This window comes from Zea mays, chromosome 8 (assembly GCF_902167145.1).
Source record: "Zea mays cultivar B73 chromosome 8, Zm-B73-REFERENCE-NAM-5.0, whole genome shotgun sequence".
Taxonomy (NCBI): domain Eukaryota; kingdom Viridiplantae; phylum Streptophyta; class Magnoliopsida; order Poales; family Poaceae; genus Zea; species Zea mays.
In genome coordinates, this window is record NC_050103.1 from 162,270,301 (window position 1) to 162,294,872 (window position 24,572).

General features: G+C 43.0%; 2 protein-coding genes across 2 annotated transcripts; both read left to right on the forward strand.

Annotated features, from left to right (window-relative positions):
* Positions 1-13,949: 13,949 nt before the first annotated feature.
* On the forward strand, positions 13,950-19,076 carry LOC109942025 (probable alpha,alpha-trehalose-phosphate synthase [UDP-forming] 7). Its single transcript, XM_020543404.2, has 3 exons — positions 13,950-16,120; positions 17,586-17,859; positions 18,370-19,076. The coding sequence occupies exons 1-3, from the start codon at positions 14,103-14,105 to the stop codon at positions 18,637-18,639; spliced, it is 2,562 nt and encodes an 853-aa protein (XP_020398993.1). The 5' UTR covers positions 13,950-14,102; the 3' UTR covers positions 18,640-19,076.
* Positions 19,077-21,584: 2,508 nt separating this feature from the next.
* On the forward strand, positions 21,585-24,180 carry LOC100193395 (DNAJ heat shock N-terminal domain-containing protein). The gene is made up of 9 exons (NM_001138520.1): positions 21,585-21,919; positions 22,173-22,301; positions 22,403-22,532; positions 22,617-22,737; positions 22,925-23,006; positions 23,172-23,222; positions 23,423-23,461; positions 23,590-23,683; positions 23,781-24,180. The coding sequence occupies exons 1-9, from the start codon at positions 21,668-21,670 to the stop codon at positions 23,906-23,908; spliced, it is 1,026 nt and encodes a 341-aa protein (NP_001131992.1). The 5' UTR covers positions 21,585-21,667; the 3' UTR covers positions 23,909-24,180.
* The last annotated feature ends 392 nt before the right edge of the window (positions 24,181-24,572 follow it).

A 24,572-nucleotide genomic window follows, 5' to 3' on the forward strand; every position in this document is an offset into this window, starting at 1 on the left:
GATCACATTCTTGGATTTCTGGTGGTGACCATTTCTTGGTCAAAAATCCGTAGGTGTTAGCCTTCGGTATTATTGAAAATGGTCATTCATGGCTATTTTCGACAAAAATGGGGGTTGTGTGGCCATTGATCATCGACCAAAGGCACATACACCTCACCCCACATATGTTTCCTTGCCATAGACCACATTCTTGGATTTCTGGTGGAGACCATATTTGGTCAAAAATCCGTAGGTGTTAGCCTTCGGTATTATTGATAATGGTCATTCATGGCTATTTTCATCAAAAATGGGGGTTGTGTGGCCATTTATCATCGACCAGAGGCGCGTACACCTCACCCCACATATGTTTCCTCGCCATAGAGCACACTCTTGGATTTCTGGTGGAGACCATTTCTTGGTCAAAAATTCGTACGTGTTAGCCTTCGGTATTATTGAAAATGGTCGTTCATGGCTATTTTCGACAAAATGGGGGTTGTGTGGCCATTGATCATCGACCAGAGGCTCGTACACCTCACCCACATATGTTTCCTTGCCGTTGATCACATTCTTGGATTTCTGGTGGAGACCATTTCTTGGTCAAAATTTCGTACGTGTTAGCCTTCGGTATTATTGAAAATGGTCGTTCATGGCTATTTTTGACAAAATAGAGGTTCTGTGGCCATTGATCATCGACCAGAGGCTCATACACCTCACCCCACATATGTTTCCTTGACATAGATCACATTTTTGGATTTCTGGTGGAGACCATTTCTTGGGCAAAAATCCGAATGTGTTAGCCTTCAGTATTATTGAAAATGGTCATTCATGGCTATTTTCGACAAAAATGGGGGTTGTGTGGCCATTTATCTTCAACCAGAGGCTCATACGCCTCACTACACATATGTTTTCTTGCCATAGATCACATTCTTGGATCTATGGTGGAGACCAGTTCTTGGTCAAAAATCCATAAGTGTTAGCCTTCAGTATCATTGAAAATAGTCGTTCATGGCAATTTTCGACAAAAATGGGGGTTGTGTGGCCATTCATAATCGACTAGGGGCTCGTACACCTCACCCCACATATGTTTCCTTGCCATAAGTCACATTCTTGGATTTCTGGTGGAGATCATTTCTTGGTCAAAAATTTGTAGGTGTTTGCCTTCGGTATTATTGAAAATGGTCGTTCATGGCTATTTTCGACAAAAATGGGGGTTGTGTGGCCATTTATCATCGACCAGAGGCTCGTACACCTCACCCCACATATGTTTCATTGCCATAGATCACAATCTTGGATTTCTCGTGGAGACCATTTCTTGGTCAAAAATCCGTACGTGTTAGCCTTCGGTATTATTGAAAATGGTCGTTCATGGCTGTTTTCGACAAAAATGGGGGTTGTGTGGCCATTGATCATCGATCAGAGTCTCGTACACCTCACCCCACATATGTTTCCTTGCCATAGATCATATTCTTGGATTTCTTGTGGAGACGATTTCTTGGTCAAAAATCCGTAGGTGTTAGCCTTCGGAATTATTGAAAATGGTCGTTCATGGCTATTTTCGACAAAAATGGGGGTTGTGTGGCCATTGATCATCGACCAGAGGCTCGTACACCTCACCCCACATATGTTCCTTGCCATAGATCACATTCTTAGATTTCTGATGGTGACCATTTCTTGGTCAAAAATCCGTAGGTGTTAGCCTTCGGTATTATTGTAAGTGGCCGTTCATGGCTATTTTCGATAAAAATGGGGGTTGTGTGGCCATTGATCATCGACCAGAGGCTCATACACCTCACCCCACATATGTTTCCTTGCCATAGATCACATTCTTGGATTTCTGGTGGAGACCATTTCTTGGTCAAAAATCCGTACGTGTTAGCCTTCAGTATTATTGAAAATGGTCATTCATGGCTATTTTCGACACAAATGGGGGTTGTGTGGCCATTGATCTTCGACCAGAGGCTCATACACCTCACTACATATATGTTTCCTTGCCATAGATCACATTCTTGGATTTATGGTGGAGACCATTTCTTGGTCAAAAATCCATAGGTGTTAGCCTTCAGTGTCATTGAAAATGGTCGTTCATGGCTATTTTCGACAAAAATGGGGGTTGTGTGGCCATTGATCATCGACCAGAGGCTCGTACACTTCACCCCACATATGTTTTTTGCCATAGATCACAATCTTGTATTTCTCGTGGAGACCATTTGTTGGTCAAAAATTCGTAGGTGTTAGCCTTCAGTGTCATTGAAAATGGTCATTCATGGCTATTTTCGACAAAAATGGGGGTTGTGTCGCCATTGATCATCGACCAGAGGCTCGTACACCTCACCCCACATACGTTTCCTTGCCATAGATCACATTCTTGGATTTCTAGTGGAGACCATTTCTTGGTCAAAAATCCGTAGGTGTTAGCCTTCGGTATTATTGAAAATGGTTATTCATGGTTATTTTCGACAAAAATGGGGGTTGTGTGGCAATTGATCATCGACCAAAGGCTCATACACCTCACCCCACATATGTTTCCTTGCCATAGACCACATTATTGGATTTCTGGTGGAGACCATTTCTTGGTCAAAAATCCATAGGTGTTAGCCTTCGGTATTATTGAAAATGGTCGTTCATGGCTATTTTCATCAAAAATGAGGGTTGTGTGGCCATTTATCATCAAACAGAGGCTCGTACACCTCACCCCACATATGTTTCCTTGCCATAAATCACATTCTTGGATTTCTGGTGGAGACCATTTCTTGGTCAAAAATTCGTACGTGTTAGCCTTCGGTATTATTGAAAATGATCGTTCATGGCTATTTTCGACAAAATGGGGGTTGTGTGGCCATTGATCATCGACCAGAGGCTCGTACACCACACCCACATATGTTTCCTTGCCGTAGATCACATTCTTGGATTTCTGGTGGAGACCATTTCTTGGTCAAAAATTCGTATGTGTTAGCCTTCGGTATTATTGAAAATGGTCGTTCATGGCTATTTTCGACAAAATAGAGGTTCTGTGGCCATTGATCATCGACCAGAGGCTCATACACCTCTCCCACATATGTTTCCTTGTCGTAGATCACATTCTTGGATTTCCTGTGGAGACCATTTCTTGGGCAAAAATCCGAATGTGTTAGCCTTCGGTATTATTGAAAATGGTTATTCATGGCTATTTTCGACAAAAATGGGGGTTGTGTGGCCATTTATCTTCAACCAGAGGCTCATACACCTCACTACACATATGTTTTCTTGCCATAGATCACATTCTTGGATCTATGGTGGAGACCAGTTCTTGGTCAAAAATCCAAAGGTGTTAGCCTTCAGTGTCATTGAAAATAGTCGTTCATGGCTATTTTCGACAAAAATGGGGGTTGTGTGGCCATTGATAATCGACCAGAGGCTCGTACACCTCACCCCACATATGTTTCCTTGCCATAGATCACATTCTTGGATTTCTGGTGGAGACCATTTCTTGGTCAAAAATCCGTAGGTGTTAGCCTTCGGTATTATTGAAAATGGTCGTTCATGGCTATTTTCGACAAAAATGGGGGTTGTGTGGCCATTGATCATCGACCAGAGGCTCGTACACCTCACCCCACATATGTTTTATTTCCATAGATCAAAATCTTGGATTTCTCATGGAGACCATTTCTTGGTCAAAAATCCGTACGTGTTAGCCTTCGGTATTATTGAAAATGGTCGTTCATGGCTATTTTCGACAAAAATGGGTGTTGTGTGGCCATTGATCATCGACCAGAGGCTCGTACACCTCACCCGACATATAATTCCTTGCCATATATCATATTCTTGGATTTCTGGTGGAGACGATTTCTTGTTCAAAAATCCATAGGTGTTAGCCTTCGGTATTATTGAAAATGGTCGTTCATGGCTATTTTCGACAAAAATGGGGGTTGTGTGGCCATTGATCATCGACCAGAGGCTCGTACACCTCACCCCACATATATTTCTTGGCCATAGATCAAAGTCTTGGATTTCTGGTGGAGACCATTTCTTGGTCAAAAATTCGTAGGTGTTAGCCTTCGGTATTATTGTAAATGGTCGTTCATGGCTATTTTCGACAAAAATGGGGGTTGTGTGGCCATTGATCATCGACCAGAGGCTCATACACCTCACCCCACATATGTTTCCTTGCCATAGATCACATTCTTGGATTTCTGGTGGAGACCATTTCTTGGTCAAAAATCTGTAGGTGTTAGCCTCTGGTATTATTGAAAATGGTCGTTCATGGCTATTTTGATCAAAAATGGGGGTTGTATGGCCATTTATCATCGCCAGATGCTCGTACACCTCACCCTACATATGTTTCTTGCCACAGATCACATTCTTGGATTTCTGCTGGAGACCATTTCTTGGTCAAAAAATCGTACGTGTTAGCCTTCGGTATTATTGAAAATGGTCGTTCATGGCTATTTTCGACAAAATGGGGGTTGTGTGGCCGTTGATCATCGACCAGAGGCTCGTACACCTCACCCCACATATGTTTCCTTGCCATAGATCACATTCTTGGATTTCTGGTGGAGACCATTTCTTGGGCAAAAATCCGAATGTGTTAGCCTTCGGTATTTTTGAAAATGGTCATTCATGGCTATTTTCGATAAAAATGGGGGTTGTTTTGCCATTGATCTTCGACCAGAGGCTCATACACCTCACTACACATATGTTTCCTTGCCATATATCACATTCTTGGATTTATGGTGGAGACCATTTCTTGGTCAAAAATCCATAGGTGTTAGCCTTCAGTGTCATTGAAAATGGTCGTTCATGGCTATTTTCGACAAAATAGAGGTTCTGTGGCCATTGATCATCGACCAGAGGCTCATACACCTCACCCCACATATGTTTCCTTGCCATAGATCACATGCTTGGATTTCTGGTGGAGACCATTTCTTGGTCAAAAATCCGTAGGTGTTAGCCTTCAGTGTCATTGAAAATAGTCGTTCATGGCTATTTTCGACAAAAATGGGCGTTGTGTGGCCAGTGATAATCGACCAGAGGCTCGTACACCTCACCCCACATATGTTTCCTTGCCATAGATCACATTCTTGGATTTCTGGTGGAGACCATTTCTTGGTCAAAAATCCGTAGGTGTTAGCCTTCGGTATTATTGAAAATGGTCGTTCATGGCTATTTTCGACAAAAATGGGGGTTGTGTGGCCACTGATCATCGACCAGAGGCTCGTACACTTCACCCCACATATGTTTTATTGCCATAGATCAAAATCTTGGATTTCTCGTGGAGACCATTTCTTGGTCAAAAATCCGTACGTGTTAGCCTACGGTATTATTGAAAATGGTCGTTCATGGCTATTTTCGACAAAAATGGGTGTTGTGTGGCCATTGATCATCAACCAGAGGCTCGTACACCTCACCCGACATATAATTCCTTGCCATATATCATATTCTTGGATTTTTGGTGGAGACGATTTCTTGGTCAAAAATCCATAGGTGTTCGCCTTTGGTATTATTGAAAATGGTCGTTCATGGCTATTTTCGACAAAAATGGGGGTTGTGTGGCCATTTATCATCGACCAGAGGCTCGTACACCTCACCCCACATATGTTTCATTGCCATAGATCACAATCTTGGATTTCTCGTGGAGACCATTTCTTGGTCAAAAATCCGTACGTGTTAGCCTTCGGTATTATTGAAAATGGTCGTTCATGGCTGTTTTCGACAAAAATGGGGGTTGTGTGGCCATTGATCATCGACCAGAGGCTCGTACACCTCACCCCACATATGTTTCCTTGCCATAGATCATATTCTTGGATTTCTGGTGGAGACGATTTCTTGGTCAAAAATTCGTAGGTGTTAGCCTTCGGAATTATTGAAAATGGTCGTTCTTGGCTATTTTCGACAAAAATGGGGGTTGTGTGGCCATTGATCATCGACCAGAGGCTCGTACACCTCAACCCACATATGTTCCTTGCCATAGATCACATTCTTGGATTTCTGGTGGAGACCATTTCTTGGTCAAACATCCGTAGGTGTTAGCCTTCAGTATTATTGTAAATGGTCGTTCATGGCTATTTTCGACAAAAATGGGGATTGTGTGGCCATTGATCATCGACCAGAGGCTCATACACCTCACCCCACATATGTTTCCTTGCCATAGATCACATTCTTGGATTTCTGGTGGAGACCATTTCTTGGTCAAAAATCCGTACGTGTTAGCTTTCGGTATTATTGAAAATGGTCATTCATGGCTATTTTCGACACAAATGGGGGTTGTGTGGCCATTGATCTTCGACCAGAGGCTCATACACCTCACTACACATATGTTTCCTTGCCATAGATCACATTCTTGGATTTATGGTGGAGGCCATTTCTTGGTCAAAAATCCATAGGTGTTAGCCTTCAGTGTCATTGAAAATGGTCGTTCATGGCTATTTTCGACAAAAATGGGGGTTGTGTGGCCATTGATCATCGACCAGAGGCTCGTACACTTCACCCCACATATGTTTTCTTGCCATAGATCACAATCTTGGATTTATCGTGGAGACCATTTGTTGGTCAAAAATTCGTAGGTGTTAGCCTTCAGTGTCATTGAAAATGGTCATTCATGGCTATTTTCGACAAAAATGGGGGTTGTGTCGCCATTGATCATCGACCAGAGGCTCGTACACCTCACCCCACATAAGTTTCCTTACCATAGATCACATTCTTCGATTTCTAGTGGAGACCATTTCTTGGTCAAAAATCCGTAGGTGTTAGCCTTTGGTATTATTGAAAATGGTCATTCATGGTTATTTTCGACAAAAATGGGGGTTGTGTGGCAATTGATCATCGACCAAAGGCACATACACCTCACCCCACATATGTTTCCTTGCCATAGACCACATTCTTGGATTTCTGGTGGAGACCATTTCTTGGTCAAAAATCCATAGGTGTTAGCCTTCGGTATTATTGAAAATGGTCGTTCATGGCTATTTTCATCAAAAATGGGGGTTGTGTGGCCATTTATCATCAAACAAAGGCTCGTACACCTCACCCCACATATGTTTCCTTGCCATAGATCACATTCTTGGATTTCTGGTGGAGACCATTTCTTGGTCAAAAATTCGTACGTGTTAGCCTTCGGTATTATTGAAAATGGTCGTTCATGGCTATTTTCGGCAAAATGGGGGTTGTGTGGCCATTGATCATCGACCAGAGGCTCGTACACCTCACCCACATATGTTTCCTTGCCGTGGATTACATTCTTGGATTTCTGGTGGAGACTATTTCTTGGTCAAAAATCTGTACGTGTTAGCCTTCGGTATTATTGAAAATGGTCGTTCATGGCTATTTTCGACAAAATAGAGGTTTTGTGGCCATTGATCATCGACCAAAGGCTCATACACCTCACCCACATATGTTTCCTTGCCGTAGATCACATTCTTGGATTTCTGGTGGAGACCATTTCTTGGGCAAAAATCCGAATATGTTAGCCTTCGGTATTATTGAAAATGGTTATTCAGGGCTATTTTCGACAAAAATGGGGGTTGTGTGGCCATTGATCATCGACCAGAGGCTCGTACACCTCAGCCCACATGTGTTTCCTTGCCATAGATCACATTCTTGGATTTCTGGTGGTGACCATTTCTTGGTCAAAAATCCATAGGTGTTAGCCTTCGGTATTATTGAAAATGGTCGTTCATGGCTATTTTCGACAAAAATGGGGGTTGTGTGGCCATTGATCATCGACCAAAGGCACATACACCTCACCCCACATATGTTTCCTTGCCATAGACCACATTCTTGGATTTCTGGTGGAGACCATTTGTTGGTCAAAAATCCGTAGGTGTTAGCCTTCGGTATTATTGAAAATGGTCGTTCATGGCTATTTTCATCAAAAATGGGGGTTGTGTGGCCATTTATCATCGACCAGAGGCTCGTACACCTCACCCCACATATGTTTCCTCGCCATAGAGCACACTCTTGGATTTCTGGTGGAGACCATTTCTTGGTCAAAAATTCGTACGTGTTAGCCTTCGGTATTATTGAAAATGGTCGTTCATGGCTATTTTCGACAAAATGGGGGTTGTGTGGCCATTGATCATCGACCAGAGGCTCGTACACCTCACCCACATATGTTTCCTTGCTGTAGATCACATTCTTGGATTTCTGGTGGAGACCATTTCTTGGTCAAAATTCCGTACGTGTTAGCCTTCGGTATTATTGAAAATGGTCGTTCATGGCTATTTTTGACAAAATAGAGGTTTTGTGGCCATTGATCATCGACTAGAGGCTCATACACCTCACCCCACATATGTTTCCTTGACATAGATAACATTTTTGGATTTCTGGTGGAGACCATTTCTTGGGCAAAAATCCGAATGTGTTAGCCTTTGGTATTATTGAAAATGGTCATTCATGGCTATTTTCGACAAAAATGGGGGTTGTGTGGCCATTTATCTTCAACCAGAGGCTCATACGCCTCACTACACATATGTTTTCTTGCCATAGATCACATTCTTGGATATATGGTGGAGACCAGTTCTTGGTCAAAAATCCATAAGTGTTAGCCTTCAGTATCATTGAAAATAGTCGTTCATGGCTATTTTCGACAAAAATGGGGGTTGTGTGGCCATTTATAATCGACTAGGGGCTCGTACACCGCACCCCACATATGTTTCCTTGCCATAGATCACATTCTTGGATTTCTGGTGGAGATCATTTCTTGGTCAAAAATTCATAGGTGTTTGCTTTCGGTATTATTGAAAATGGTCGTTCATGGCTATTTTCGACAAAAATGGGGGTTGTGTGGCCATTTATCATCGACCAGAGGCTCGTACACCTCACCCCACATATGTTTCATTGCCATAGATCACAATCTTGGATTTCTCGTGGAGACCATTTCTTGGTCAAAAATCCGTACGTGTTAGCCTTCGGTATTATTGAAAATGGTCGTTCATGGCTGTTTTCGACAAAAATGGGGGTTGTGTGGCCATTGATCATCGACCAGAGGCTCGTACACCTCACCCGACATATAATTCCTTGCCATAGATCATATTCTTGGATTTCTGGTGGAGATGATTTCTTGGAAAAAAATTCGAAGGTGTTAGCCTTTGGTATTATTGAAAATGGTCGTTCATGGCTATTTTCGACAAAAATGGGGGTTGTGTGGCCATTGATCATCGACCAGAGGCTCGTACACCTCACCCCACATATATTTCCTTGCCATAGATCAAATTCTTGGATTTCTGGTGGAGACCATTTCTTGGTCAAAAATCCGTAGGTGTTAGCCTTCGGTATTATTGTAAATGGTCGTTCATGGCTATTTTCGACAAAAATGGGGGTTGTGTGGCCATTGATCATCGACTAGAGGCTCATACACCTCACCCCACATATGTTTCCTTGCCATAGATCACATTCTTGGATTTCTGGTGGAGACCATTTCTTGGTCAAAAATCTGTAGGCGTTAGCCTCTGTTATTATTGAAAATGGTCGTTCATGGCTATTTTGATCAAAAATGGGGGTTGTATGGCCATTTATCATCGACCAGAGGCTCGTACACCTCACCCTACATATGTTTCTTACCATAGATCACATTCTTGGATTTCTGGTGGAGACCATTTCTTGGTCAAAAATTCGTACGTGTTAGCCTTCGGTATTATTGAAAATGGTCGTTCATGGCTATTTTCGACAAAATGGGGGTTGTGTGGCCATTGATCATCGACAAGAGGCTCGTACACCTCACCCCACATATGTTTCCTTGTCATAGATCACATTCTTGGATTTCTGGTGGAGACCATTTCTTGGGCAAAAATCCGAATGTGTTAGCCTTCGGTATTTTTGAAAATGGTCATTCATGGTTATTTTCGATAGAAATGGGGGTTGTTTCGCCATTGATCTTCGACCAGAGGCTCATACACCTCACTACACATATGTTTCCTTGCCATATATCACATTTTTGGATTTATGGTGGAGACCATTTCTTGGTCAAAAATCCATAGGTGTTAGCCTTCAGTATCATTGAAAATGGTCGTTCATGGCTATTTTCGACAAAATAGAGGTTATGTGGCCATTGATCATCGACCAGAGGCTCATACACCTCACCCCACATATGTTTCCTTGCCATAGATCACATTCTTGGATTTCTGGTGGAGACCATTTCTTGGTCAAAAATCCGTAGGTGTTAGCCTTCGGTATTATTGAAAATGGTCATTCATGGCTATTTTCGACAAAAATGGGGGTTGTGTGGCCATTTATCTTCAACCAGAGGCTCATACACCTCACTACACATAAGTTTTCTTACCATATATCAGATTCTTGGATCTATGGTGGAGACCAGTTCTTGGTCAAAAATCCGTAGGTGTTAGCCTTCAGTGTCCTTGAAAATAGTCGTTCATGGCTATTTTCGACAAAAATGGGGTTGTGTGGCCATTGATAATCGACCATAGGCTCGTACACCTCACCCCACAAATGTTTCCTTGCCAAATATCACATTCTCGGATTTATGGTGGAGACCATTTCTTGGTCAAAAATCCATAGGTGTTAGCCTTCAGTGTCATTGAAAATGGTCGTTCATGGCTATTTTCGACAAAATAGAGGTTATGTGGCCATTGATCATCGACCAGAGGCTCATACACCTCACCCCACATATGTTTCCTTGCCATAGATCACATTCTTGGATTTCTGGTGGAGAACATTTCTTGGTTAAAAATCCGTACGTGTTAGCCTTCGGTATTATTGAAAATGGTCATTTATGGCTATTTTCGACAAAAATGGGGGTTGTGTGGCCATTAATCATCGACCAGAGGCTCGTACACCTCACCCCACATATGTTTCCTTGCCATAGATCACATTCTTGGATTTCTAGTGGTGACCATTTCTTGGTCAAAAATTCGTAGGTGTTAGCCTTAGGTATTATTGAAAATGGTCGTTCATACCTATTTTCGACAAAAATGGGGGTTGTGTGGCCATTGATCATCGACCAAAGGATCATACACCTCACCCCACATATGTTTCCTTGAAATAGACCACATTCTTGGATTTCTGGTGGAGACCATTTGTTGGTCAAAAATCCGTAGGTGTTAGCCTTCGGTATTATTGAAAATGGTCGTTCATGGCTATTTTCATCAAAAATGGGGGTTGTGTGGCCATTTATCATCAAACAGAGGCTCCTACACCTCACCCCCACATATGTTTCCTTGCCATAGATCACATTCTTGGATTTCTGGTGGAGACCATTTCTTGGGCAAAAATCCGAATGTGTTAGCCTTCGGTATTTTTGAAAATGGTCATTCATGGTTATTTTCGATAGAAATGGGGGTTGTTTCGCCATTGATCTTCGACCAGAGGCTCATACACCTCACTACACATATGTTTCCTTGCTATATATCACATTTTTGGATTTATGGTGGAGACTATTTCTTGGTCAAAAATCCATAGGTGTTAGCCTTCAGTGTCATTGAAAATGGTCGTTCATGGCTATTTTCGACAAAATAGAGGTTATGTGGCCATTGATCATCGACCAGAGGCTCATACACCTCACCCCACATATGTTTCCTTGCCATAGATCACATTCTTGGATTTCTGGTGGAGACCATTTCTTGGTCAAAAATCCGTAGGTGTTAGCCTTCGGTATTATTAAAAATGGTCATTCATGGCTATTTACGACAAAAATGGGGGTTGTGTGGCCATTTATCTTCAACCAGAGGCTCATACACCTCACTACACATAAGTTTTCTTGCCATATATCAGATTCTTGGATCTATGGTGGAGACCAGTTCTTGGTCAAAAATCCGTAGGTGTTAGCCTTCAGTGTCCTTGAAAATAGTCGTTCATGGCTATTTTCGACAAAAATGGGGGTTGTGTGGCCATTGATAATCGACCAGAGGCTCGTACACCTCACCCCACAAATGTTTCCTTGCCAAATATCACATTCTTGGATTTATGGTGGAGACCATTTCTTGGTCAAAAATACATAGGTGTTAGCCTTCGCTGTCATTGAAAATGGTCGTTCATGGCTATTTTCGACAAAATAGAGGTTCTGTGGCCATTGATCATCGACCAGAGGCTCATACACCTCACCCCACATATGTTTCCTTGCCATAGATCACATTCTTGGATTTCTGGTGGAGAACATTTCTTGGTTAAAAATCCGTACGTGTTAGCCTTCGGTATTATTGAAAATGGTCATTTATGGCTATTTTCGACAAAAATGGGGTTGTGTGGCCATTGATCATCGACCAGAGGCTCGTACACCTCACCCCACATATGTTTCCTTGCCATAGATCACATTCTTGGATTTCTGGTGGTGACCATTTCTTGGTCAAAAATCCGTAGGTGTTAGCCTTAGGTATTATTGAAAATGGTTGTTCATATCTATTTTCGACAAAAATGGGGGTTGTGTGGCCATTGATCATCGACCAAAGGCTCATACACCTCACCCCACATATGTTTCCTTGAAATAGACCACATTCTTGGATTTCTGGTGGAGACCATTTGTTGGTCAAAAATCCGTAGGTGTTAGCCTTCGGTATTATTGAAAATGGTCGTTCATGGCTATTTTCATCAAAAATGGGGGTTGTGTGGCCATTTATCATCAAACAGAGGCTCGTACACCTCACCCCACATATGTTTCCTTGCCATAGATCACATTCTTGGATTTCTGGTGGAGACCGTTTCTTGTTCCAAAATTCGTATGTGTTAGCCTTCGGTATTATTGAAAATGGTCGTCCATGGCTATTTTCGACAAAATGGGGCTTGTGTGGCCATTGATCATCGACCAGAGGCTCGTACACCTCACCCACATATGTTTACTTGCTGTAGATCACATTCTTGGATTTCTGGTGGAGACCATTTCTTGGTCAAAAATCCGTACGTGTTAGCCTTCGGTATTATTGAAAATGGTCGTTCATGGCTATTTTCGACAAAATAGAGGTTCTGTGGCCATTGATCATCGACCAGAGGCTCATACACCTCACCCACATATGTTTCCTTTCCGTAGATCAGATTCTTGGATTTCTGGTGGAGACCATTTCTTGGGCAAAAATCCGAATGTGTTAGCCTTCGGTATTATTGAAAATGGTTATTCATGGCTATTTTCGACAAAAATGGGGGTTGTGTGACCATTTATCTTCAACCAGAGGCTCATACACCTCACTACACATATGTTTTCTTGTCATAGATCATATTCTTGGATCTATGGTGGAGACCAGTTCTTGGTCAAAAATTCATAGGTGTTAGCCTTCAGTGTCATTGAAAGCATGGTACAATTAGTTTATATTTAGGAGGGTGTTTGAGGTCCAATTTAAAACCTCTAGAGTTAATAGTTAGTCAGCTAATAAATTATTAGTTGGGTTGAGCCAGCTGATGAACTAATTATTAGCTGTGAGGTAGGTAACAGTTAGATACTTTATTAGCTGATGGTGTTTGGAAAAAATGGCATTCATAGATGTGACCGGCGCCTAGTGCCAAATAGCCGTAGCACCCGGCACAGACTGGGCTCAAGGATCCCCGTGAGCGTCAATAGCGGCAGCGACGAGGGCAACGTGACGTGACGAGTGCAGCGGTTTCTTGCCTCCCGTAGGGCCTGTTTGTTTCGGCTTCTAGCAGCTTCTGGCCACCAAAAGCTACTGCGAACTGCCAAACGCTCAGCTTTTCAGCCAGCTTCTATAAAATTTGTTGCGGCAAAAATCATCTAAAATTAACATAAACACATAATCGGTTGAGTCGTTGTAATAGTAAGAATTCGTTACTTTCTAGATCCTGAGCCCTATGAACAACTTTATCTCCCTTCACACGTAATCGTAATGATACTTAGATTCTCCTCACAGCCAAATTCTCCCCACAGCTAGATTTTCAGAAAAGCTGGTCAGAAAAAGCCGAACCAAACAGGCCCGTACTCCCGTATCCCGGTGGGCGTAGCGCGTCTATCGTGGCGCCAACACGTGGCAGGCAGTGCGGGTGGTGCTGGTGCCGCATTCCAAATCCAACATACCCCCACGCCATGCACATCTTTCGGCCCCACGCCGCGCCGCGCCGCACCTTGTGCTGGTGGATTGGTGACTCGGCGTGTATTGGCCACGCACATCTTTCGGCCCCTCTCGCGATAAACCGATCAATCGAGCAACCAATCGAGGTACAACCGAGGGATCAATCGTTTCGTCCGATCGCCCGCCATGTTCTCGCGATCCTACACCAATCTGATCGATCTCGCCAATGGCAACCTCTCCGCCCTCGACTACGGCGGCGGCGGCGACGAAGGCGGGGGCCGTCCGCCGCGGGCGAGGCCGCCGCAACGGACGATGACGACACCCGGAACGCTCGTGGAGCTCGACGAGGAGGAAGCGGGCAGCGCCACCTCCGACGTGCAGTCGTCGCATGCCAACAACCGCCTCATCATTGTCGCCAACACGCTCCCCGTGCGCGGCGAGCGCCGGCCCGACGGCCGCGGGTGGAAGTTCTCCTGGGACGAGGACTCGCTCCTCTTCCACCTCCGCGACGGCCTCCCCGAAGACATGGAGGTCCTCTACGTGGGCTCCCTCCGCGCCGACGTGCCGGCCGCCGAGCAGGACGACGTCGCGCAGGCCCTCCTCGAGCGGTTCCGCTGCGTCCCGGCCTTCCTCCCCAAGGACCTCTCCGACCGGTTCTACCACGGCTTCTGTAAACAGACGCTCTGGCCGCTCTTCCACTACATGCTCCCATTCTCCCTAGACCACGGCGGACGCTTCGACCGCTCCCACTGGGAGGCCTACGTCCTCGCCAACAAGCTCTTCTCCCAGCGCGTCATCGAGGTCCTCAACCCGGAGGACGACTACGTCTGGATCCACGACTACCACCTCCTAGCCTTCCCGTCCTTCCTGCGCCGTCGATTCAACCGCCTCCGCATCGGCTTCTTCCTCCACAGCCCCTTCCCTTCGTCCGAGCTCTACCGTTCTCTCCCCGTTTGTGATGAGATACTCAAATCGCTGCTGAACTGCGATCTGATTGGCTTCCACACGTTCGATTACGCCCGGCATTTCCTGTCCTGCTGCAGCCGCATGCTCGGGCTTGAGTACCAATCCAAGAGAGGGTACATTGGGCTCGATTACTATGGGCGCACGGTGGGGATAAAGATCATGCATGTTGGGGTTAACATGGTGCACCTGCATTCGCTGCTCCAGCAACCTGATCTAGAGCGGCTGGTCACTGAGCTCCGTAACAAATTCAATCACAAGACTGTCTTGCTGGGTATGGATGATATGGACATTTTTAAGGGCATTGATCTGAAGATTCGTGCATACGAACATATGCTAAAGTCGCATCCAAAATGGCAGGGCCGAGCAGTGTTGGTGCAGATTGTAAACCCAAAAGGTGGCGGCGGGAAAGATCTAGAGGGGCTCCAGACTGAGATTGAAGACAATTGCAAGAGGATCAATGAGCAGTTTGGACGATCTGGTTATAGCCCTGTCGTGCTTGTCAAGAGGACACTCTCAAGTGTTGAGAGGATGGCTTATTACACAATTGCAGAGTGTGTCGTTGTCACTGCAGTTAGGGATGGAATGAACCTTACACCATATGAATACATTGTGTGTAGGCAGGGAATTACAAGTTTGGAGGGTTCTACGGATGATAAACCCAGGGGGAAAAGCATGCTAGTTTTGTCAGAATTCATTGGCTGCTCACCGTCGTTGAGTGGGGCAATTCGGATAAACCCGTGGAACATTGAGTCAACAGCAGAGGCGATGAATGAGTCCATCGCTTTATCAGATACTGAGAAGCAACTGCGACATGAGAAGCACTATCGGTATATCTGCTCACACGACGTTGCCTATTGGTCTAAGAGCTATATTCAAGATTTCGAGAGAAGCTGTAGGGACCATTTTAGGAGAAAATGTTGGGGTATTGGACTAGGATTTGGATTTAGAGTGGTTGCACTTGACCGCAATTTCAAAAAGCTTACCGTAGATTCTATTGTTGCGGATTACAAGAAGTCAAAGAGCAGGATCATACTACTAGACTATGATGGAACCCTAGTACCACAAACTACAATAGACAAGACTCCAAGTGAAACTGTTGTTAACATGATGAATACCCTGTGTTCTGATAAAAATAATGTTGTTTTTATTGTAAGTGGAAGAGCAAGGGATAGCCTTGAAAAATGGTTTTACCCTTGCCCAAAGCTTGGCATTGCTGCTGAACATGGCTACTTTATGAGGTATGAATCTTTCCATTGATTTCTTGACTATTTAGTTTATTACAGTTCTTTAGTGTCTTTCATTGCCTCTTTGCCTTATAAATTTATGATGCAACTGATATTCATCTTGCAAGTTGGAACTGCTAATATAAATGAATGCAAAAATTATATTGAAGTTTAATATCAGACGTCGAGAGGACGCTTTGTTTCCTGACTTGACTCTCTCAAAAGAAAGTAAAGAAACAATTTTCCTTTTTTGTGATCAATATGTCACAAAACTTCAGATTTCCCCCCATAGTGGGTGAAACTCGAATTTGGTTACTTAAGCACAACGAAATACAACATTCCACTATTACAATTTCTGTATCCTAACTTATTCTTTTGATGAGAAGATCAGGCAAAGATTTTTACATGAACAGCTAGCTCATTCATGATTAAGATGGCGCAAGCTCAACATTGATTTTGTGAACATGTTGTCATGTCAGATTTGTCCAAAACATCACCAGAACATTACCTAAAAGTGCTAGAAAGACAAGATATATGCTTTGCATTTTATCTGTATGATTCTGGTAGCTGCCATGCCTTTGATGCATTCTAATGCAGTGTAACCGTAGTACCTACTATAATATTGTCATGTTGGCAATGTGTCATTCCTATTTTAAAAACTACAAGGATAGTGGCAATCACACAATTTAGTGACAATCACACATCAGATATGTAAATGCTTCAGAAAGGCAGCCTGCTCAGAATAGTTATATGTTTAGGACTGATAGTAAGTATCAAAGACTAAGGGGATGTTTGGTTTCTAGGGACTAATGTTTAGTCCCTAGATTTTATTCCATTTTAGTTCCAAAATTACCAAATATAGAAACTAAAACTTTATTTTAGTTTCTATATTTATCAATTTATACACTAAAAAGGAATAAAATGAAGGGACTAAACATTAGTCCCTAGAAACCAAACACCCCCTAATTATTATTTGGCTGGTAGCTATGGATAGTAATATGTTTAGGGATGATGTATGAATATGATCATCAACGAAATGTTTATGTATCAACCCCATGCATCAATACTTTATCTCTGCATCTGCACAATACTATGATAGTTCAATATAACGAAATATCTGTCCTGTGATTTGCTGTGATTATTTTAGTGGTAATGTGTTTATTGCTCAATCAGGAATGGGCACACATCACATTAAAAGGTTTGATCGATAGCTGGGCTACTGCAATATATACAGATTAATTATTCTCATCTGGGTGATAAAGTAGGCTGTAAATGGATTAACATTTCCAAAAACTCTGCAACTTGCATTTGGAAAGTGCTTGCTTGTGAACAATTGAACAAACTTTTAAACTTCTTTGTTCTTTGATGGTTGTGTATGAATTCTTTTGAATATTTGTGAGGTTGAAGTGATGTTAAACATTGGTATTTCAGATTTCTTAGTAACTTTCGGACATATCTCAACAGTTTCTTATGTCTGCAGGTGGACCAGAGAGGAACAATGGCAAATACAACATCATATATCAGATTTTAGATGGATGTATATGGCTGAGCCGATAATGAAATTGTACACAGAGGCAACAGATGGATCATATATTGAAACCAAAGAGAGTGCTTTGGTCTGGCATCACCAAGATGCTGGCCCTCGTTTTGGACCTTCACAAGCAAAAGAATTGCTAGATCATTTGGAAAGTGTCTTGATCAATGAGCCAGTCTCTGTAAAGAGTGGCCAACATATTGTAGAGGTTAAGCCTCAGGTATTGAATTTCTCCAAAACAACATCATGTACTCTGCATGGGTAAAATTGACACTTACGTGTGGATGTTCACGTTCCCCACACCATGTGCAAAATAGTATACCTATTACCGTTAGTTTGGCAACTCAATTTTTCCAAGGGATTTCCATTTTCCTAAGAAAAATTAGTTTATTTTCTTTTCGAAAAATGAGAATCTCTTAGGAAAATGGAGTTGCCAAACTACCCCTAAGCGTTTCTTCTCTTTACCTGACACTAAGTCGAGTTAATTTACTATGAATTATGTCATTTAGACCATAGTACTATCATTCATCTCCCATGACTTGTTATCATGGCAGGAGGAAGATAAATTTGAATTGGCATGTGCTTAAAATCTGTAAAACTAAGTTATGTTTGCTATGAAACCATCAAAGTCCTTAGTCTGATTTTGTGTTGAAATTGATTTTTCTATTGTCAGCAGAAATTTAGTCACTTGTTACCCCGAGTTTAGCTCCCTGCTTTTCTTTGCTTGCAGGTTGTTAGCAAAGGTTTTGTTGCCGAGAAGATACTCTCAACTCTCATGGAGAAGGGAACGCAATCAGATTTCGTTTTGTGCATTGGTGATGATAGATCGGATGAGGATATGTTTGAACAGATTGTTGACTGTATGAGGAGGAGCATGGTTGATCCCCAAACCTCGATGTATGCCTGCACGGTCGGGCAGAAACCAAGCAAGGCCATATACTATTTGGATGACACTAACGAGGTCTTAAACATGCTCAAAGCACTTGCTGATGCATCGTAGGAGGATGGTTCTGGTTCACCGGAAGGAATGGATGGTCCATCTACACTGGAGGAAGCATGATGGCATCAAATGTCATTCTAGGACCTAGGAAGGCGAAAGTGCTCAGCTGATTCGGCACTACCACCACCAGACAAACTGAAGCCAATTCCGTTCAGCGTGAAGTGAAACGTTAGCAATTATAGGATAGTCAGTGTCTTACTGTCTTTAACCTAGTTGTTTCTCTATTTCCGCTTCTTTTTCTAGTTTACCTTATGGTAGAGTGGTTTTCTAGTTTCCCGGTCCATCTAGATAGGAAAAAGCGCTTGGAGGGAAGAATCCATGGCCGACATCTATTTAACCTTTTCACCTTGGTACTAAGATAATGGAGTATTTTCGAGAGTTCATATAATATAAGCTGAAATAAGTAGGTAGCCATTGCCTACTGGCGCAGTTGATCTTAACCGTCGTTTCGGTGATGGAAGCCAATTGGGCATAAACCAGTAGGATACCTGGAGGCTTGTTATTTCATGTCAAATAATTCCATTACTTCAATAAACAAAAGGGTAATTTTGAAGAGCGGGAAAAATGAAAATAGTTTATGCAGTCTATTGGAGCCTAATTTTTTATTTGTTTTCTAATTAAACTTCATGACAGAAAGTTGTGTAGCACAAAACCTCTTACTAGACATACTCGACTGGTTTCCTCGAAATGTTTTGTATTAGTGCTCACTGCATCAATCTCTACCTGATGCAAGAAATAGACATGTCGACTGTCGTTTTATCTACGGCTACTCCCTCTTATCCATCATGAGCTTGTTCGGTTATTTCTATCACATGTGAATTGGATGTGACTGAAAAAATTATGAAAGATTTTGACTTGTTTGGGATTGAAATGTACTCAATCCTACCCAATCCATATAGATTGAGAGCAAAATGAATCATGTGGGCCGGCCTGGCCCGGCACGGCACAGGCCCACAAAAGCACGGTCCACAAAGGCACGGCACACAAAAGCACATATCTAATTATGGGTCGTGCCCTGTCATCGGCCCACGGCACGGCCCACAATTAGTTATGTGTGCCACGCCGGCCCAAATAGTCCAAAATGCCTAAATGTGCCAAACCGGTCCATATACATACAACAGTAATACAAGAACAAAAAGTATATAATATATATGACCAAAATAAAACTAAGATGTTTTATGGATGCATATTAAAAACCTTTGGTCAGAAAGAAAAAAATATTACAACTAGCTTAGAAATAATATTCAGTTCTCTGTTCAGTGTTTAACTATATAATATACAGTCATACAGAATACATATACAATGATCATCATCACTATTTATTATCTCCATCTAGGTATTGGTTCTCCGAAGGCCTATTGAAGCTCTAGATTCTCCAAATTATGCTGGTTATGTAGGCTTTAACGAGCCTTAGATAAATACTAAGTCTATATTTAGTTGGCCTCGATGGGCCTTAGTTAAATGGGTCGTGCCAGGCCGGCCCATGGGCTTGACTTGAGGCCCTGGCACGGCCCACATATTGGGTTGTGCTAGCCCAGACCCACAATTAGGTTGGGCCGTGTTAGATCTGTGCCGTGCCAAAAATTGTGTGCTTTGGACCGGCCTATTAGGTACAATACAAATGTACACCTATATCTGTCCTGAGAAAGAATAGAAATGAACTTTCTTTCTGGTTGAAGACAAAAATGTTTTAGTTGTTTGTGTGTGGTGTGTACAACATGTGGCAAAAGTATGAGGACCCATATGCCCATCCAAGGATTTTTTACATGGCAATTGTGGTTCTCCCTCTGGAACATATAAAGTCATAAAATACAAAAGTAGACGCACCGGGGATGCCATACCACCAATAAATTGACCTCCCCCTTTAAAATAAAACATGCATATTGCATATGACATCTTCCATGTCCAATCTTACCATATTTTTTCTTTTCTTTTTTGTCAAGGCATTTCCATCCATATACGGGCTAGTTTGAAAACTTTATTTTCTCAAGTGATTTCTATTTTTTAAGAAAAAAATAAACTATTTTTTTCTTAGAAAAATAAAAATCACATAAAAATGGAGTTCCCAAACTAGCCCTACATGTGACTGACAAATGCTAGATGTTAGTCAATTTTCATTCTATATGTTCCATCACAATAGAAATGGCCCAATAAAAACGTTGGCCTCAAAATAAAGCGATATAGACTAAAAATAGATAGAGAAGTCTTGAAACCACCAATTGTTCAGTTGAGTGCTTGTGTTATCAACAGTGCGAATTACAGTCTATTGGGTCTATATGTCACTTTTCAGTTTAATTATACCTCTAAGTCATTTCTCTCTCCGTAACATGGTCCTGATCCATGACCATGTTCTCTCTTTTTTTTTTTGGCACAACACATCGACAATTTTTTTGTTTTTTCTTAGAACAAGCATATAAACCTCTGCAAGTCTGTTTGACTACCTGCGAAGAGACTTGCAGAGATCTAGTACACACTGATCCTAGTAGTAGTAGTATCCTAACATCCCATTAAGATCTAGCCATCTAGGCTTTGTTGGGATCCATCCGATTTACTATTAGCTAGGGAAAAAACACAGCTAATATCTAATTATCAGCTCAACCATAGATAAACTATAGTTGAACTTATTTATTAGTCATGGATTCAAACAGATCCTTAGCTATTTTTAACAGCTAAATGTAATTGCAGGGATTCAGACAGGGCCCTAGTACGTCCTTAAGAATCTAGACATTCTTGAACGTTTAGTGGGACATGTCGCTGTTGAATCATTCCGAACAAAGTTGAAGGAGGCAAACGCGAAATACGATTATCCGCGAGGTGGATATTGCCAAACGGCAGAGAAAAATCGCGGGAGAGGAGTGGCGGAGAAAAATCAAACAACCACCGGGCGCCAAGAAAACCGACAGGAAAACAGAGCAGGAGCGAACCCACCACCACCGGATCCACACGACAACGCCGCCTTCTCCTCCCCCACCTCCCCTTCCCACTCTCAAGCCGAAGCCGGACCAAATACACGCTCCCGTCTCATCCGATGGCTCCTCTCCTTTCCCCGCCGCTGCTCGCGGACAGCGTCACCAAGTTCCATGCGGCCTCAACGCCAGTCTCGTGCTCCGGTAGCCCACAACGCTACGTCATCACAGGGTTGGCTGGGGCCGGAAGGGGAGAGCACGACTGGCGTCGGAGGACGTGGGGAAGAACGAACCTGAGGGTGAAAGCGGTGGCGGCAGAGTCCCGCAGCTCGGAGGGGGGAATCGCTGAAGATTATTACGCTGTTCTTGGCGTTGTAGGTGCTTCATTTCGAAAGCATTCTTTTTTTTTTTTGCACTTTACTTTTTTTTTGCGTTAAACCCGTTCCTTTGAGCTGTAGTGAGAAATAAGTAGTGCTTTTTTTTTCGTCTGAGTTTGAAAATATATCTTCGTGGCAGCAATTTCGAAATGGTTAGGCAGAAGAGAAACATAACTACGCAGTTGGTCTGTTCGTTGCAACCCTGAAGCTACTGTAGAGCACTTAGAATTTAATTCTCACGTGTTTGCAGATGCCAGATGCAACGCCGAAGCAGATCAAGAAAGCATACTACAACTGCATGAAATCGTGCCATCCTGATCTCAGTGGGAATGACCCTGACGTGACAAATTTCTGCATGTTCATCAATGAAGTTTACACGGTACTGTCCTAGGAGATAATAAAATCCTGCCGTTCTCTAAACGTGCTTTATGGAGCTATATTGCAATCATGCGTGGAGCTAACCTGAGCAAGTGAAAGCAGGTGCTTACCGATCCCATCCAGCGAGCAGTGTATGATGAGATACATGGGTATGCCGCGACGGCAACCAATCCTTTCTTGGATGGCAGCGCACCCCGGGATCACGTGTTTGTTGATGAGTTCAGCTGCATAGGTATTGATGGCTTTGCCCTAACAGAAACTTTATTTGGATTCAATTCAATGATCTTAATTATGTTCTATTCACATCTCTCTGCAGGATGCAAGAACTGTGCTAACGTGTGTTCTAAGGTCTTCGAAATCGAGGAAGATTTCGGGCGGGCAAGAGTTTATGACCAATCAGGCAGCACAGAACTGATTCAAGAAGCTATTGATAGTTGGTGAGAATTGGGGGGAAAATCTTTAATTCCTTTTTGTTTTTGTTCGTTAATCTATCCATGATCCAAGCATCCCTACCGAAAATTCGGTATAAAGTGGGCCAAACAGGTATTTCTTTTGGTTACAAGCCCTGTGTTTTGACTACCTGTTCTGACAAAAAAAACAAACTTCCGTTTTTTTTTTGTCCAGCCCAGTTGACTGCATTCACTGGACTTCAGCTGCGCAACTGTCGCTCCTTGAGGATGAAATGCGCAGAGTGGAGAGAGTAAATGTACGACCATGTTTTCTGATAATTTCGATGGCATGGCCATGTTCCTGAGTTTCTAATTCTGACTTCAGCCAGTTAACAACAGAACCAACCTTGTACATTCAAACCAGCAATAGATGTTATCCTACCTGCTTGTACTAGCATATGAAACCTTTTCAATTTTAACAGGTTGGATTAATGCTTGCTGGGATGGGAGGCTCAATTGATGTGTTTCGGATGGTAATATATTTTCTTTGCATATACTAACCTTATCCCATTGAAACGGGGTCACCCTCTTTTCTGCAACAGCTGTTGTCTTGCTAATGCAATTACTTCCTGAAGTTGATATGCTAGTTAATATCATAACACTTCTGCTTAAGTCAAATCAGCCACGGCTTTCTAACATCTTGTAATGACCAATGTGTTTTGTGCCTTCTCAGGCAAGTTCACGCTGGGAGAAAAGACAAGCCAAAGTCCTGGTACAATTTTCTGCTTGATAGACCTTCATTAGACACACAAGAAGGAATAACATTGTGACACAGTTTTTTTTTTTTTTTTTGACATAAGAACTCCCTGAATTTCTTATAAACTAGTCTGCATCTTGCAGGAGAAGGTCAGAAGGCGGATGAGCCAAGATGATTCCAGAAAGGGTGGCTCATGGAGTGACATCTGGGGGGCACCAACAAGATACGAGAAGAACGGTAAAACTGGCACATCAGTCTTCAAAAGTCACCCATGCTTCCTGTTCTTCACATAAAAAAGCCTGTTTGTCAACGTTCCTGCTAACCCAATGAACAGAAGAGGAGGTGAAGGAGAGAGCAAAGCGAGCCGCGGCTGCAGCAAGGAGGTGGCGGGAGTACTCACGGAAAGGCGCCGACAAGCCTCCAACATTCAAGCTTCCGGAGGCAGTGCCCAGCAAGGAGTGAGAACCCAACACAGTCAGAGATCGTATGGAACACTGCAGAGATACTTAGCCCCCCCATTCACTTCGTGTATAGCCTGATCATTTACAGAGAGCCGTAAGCCTGTATAGTATCTGCTCTCTGACTCCACATGGTATACCTGTAAATCCTCTGTTAGTGATAGCTCGGGTCGATTACCCATAGAGTTTCTCAGATTGCAGACGCAAAACAAGTGTACACAGAAAGCCTTAATCCATAGAACACGGGCACATACTTTTACAGGATGGCATTATGTCAAATGAGTCGGTTGTCTTTATCTGAGCCTCGAGTGATCATACCTGAAAGGCGAACTGCATTAACCACAATGATCCGCGCCTCTGCCTCCTCGACGCATTTGGGAGCCTGGCAAGGGCGACCGCTGGTCGTCTTGTTGGTTTCTGCCGAATCTTGCGGCTCTTCTGCGCAATCGCTCTGCAGGCTAGTGCTGAGGACGGCCGGAGGAAGACGCTGGAGTAGAACCACAGGGAATCCTTGCTCGAAAGAACTGTGGGTTTGGACTGCTACTATGTCCTCACAAGTCACAACGAGGAACTGCTAGAAGGCTACAACTGCGGAAAGAATTGGAAGCGACGGGGATTTGGGCTTGGGTGTTTGGTGCCAGCTATGTCCGTTGCAAAATGCACGCTTT

Excerpts from the sequence above, each read along its gene's own strand:
- LOC109942025 (XM_020543404.2), top strand. The coding sequence starts at position 14,103 with ATGTTCTCGCGATCCTACACCAATCTGATCGATCTCGCCAATGGCAAC. Across the intron at positions 16,121-17,585 it reads GAACATGGCTACTTTATGAG|GTGGACCAGAGAGGAACAAT; the intron begins GTATGAATCTTT and ends TTATGTCTGCAG. Across the intron at positions 17,860-18,369 it reads TTGTAGAGGTTAAGCCTCAG|GTTGTTAGCAAAGGTTTTGT; the intron begins GTATTGAATTTC and ends CTTTGCTTGCAG.
- LOC100193395 (NM_001138520.1), top strand. The coding sequence starts at position 21,668 with ATGGCTCCTCTCCTTTCCCCGCCGCTGCTCGCGGACAGCGTCACCAAG. Across the intron at positions 22,302-22,402 it reads TCATCAATGAAGTTTACACG|GTGCTTACCGATCCCATCCA; the intron begins GTACTGTCCTAG and ends AAGTGAAAGCAG. Across the intron at positions 23,007-23,171 it reads GCAGAGTGGAGAGAGTAAAT|GTTGGATTAATGCTTGCTGG; the intron begins GTACGACCATGT and ends CAATTTTAACAG.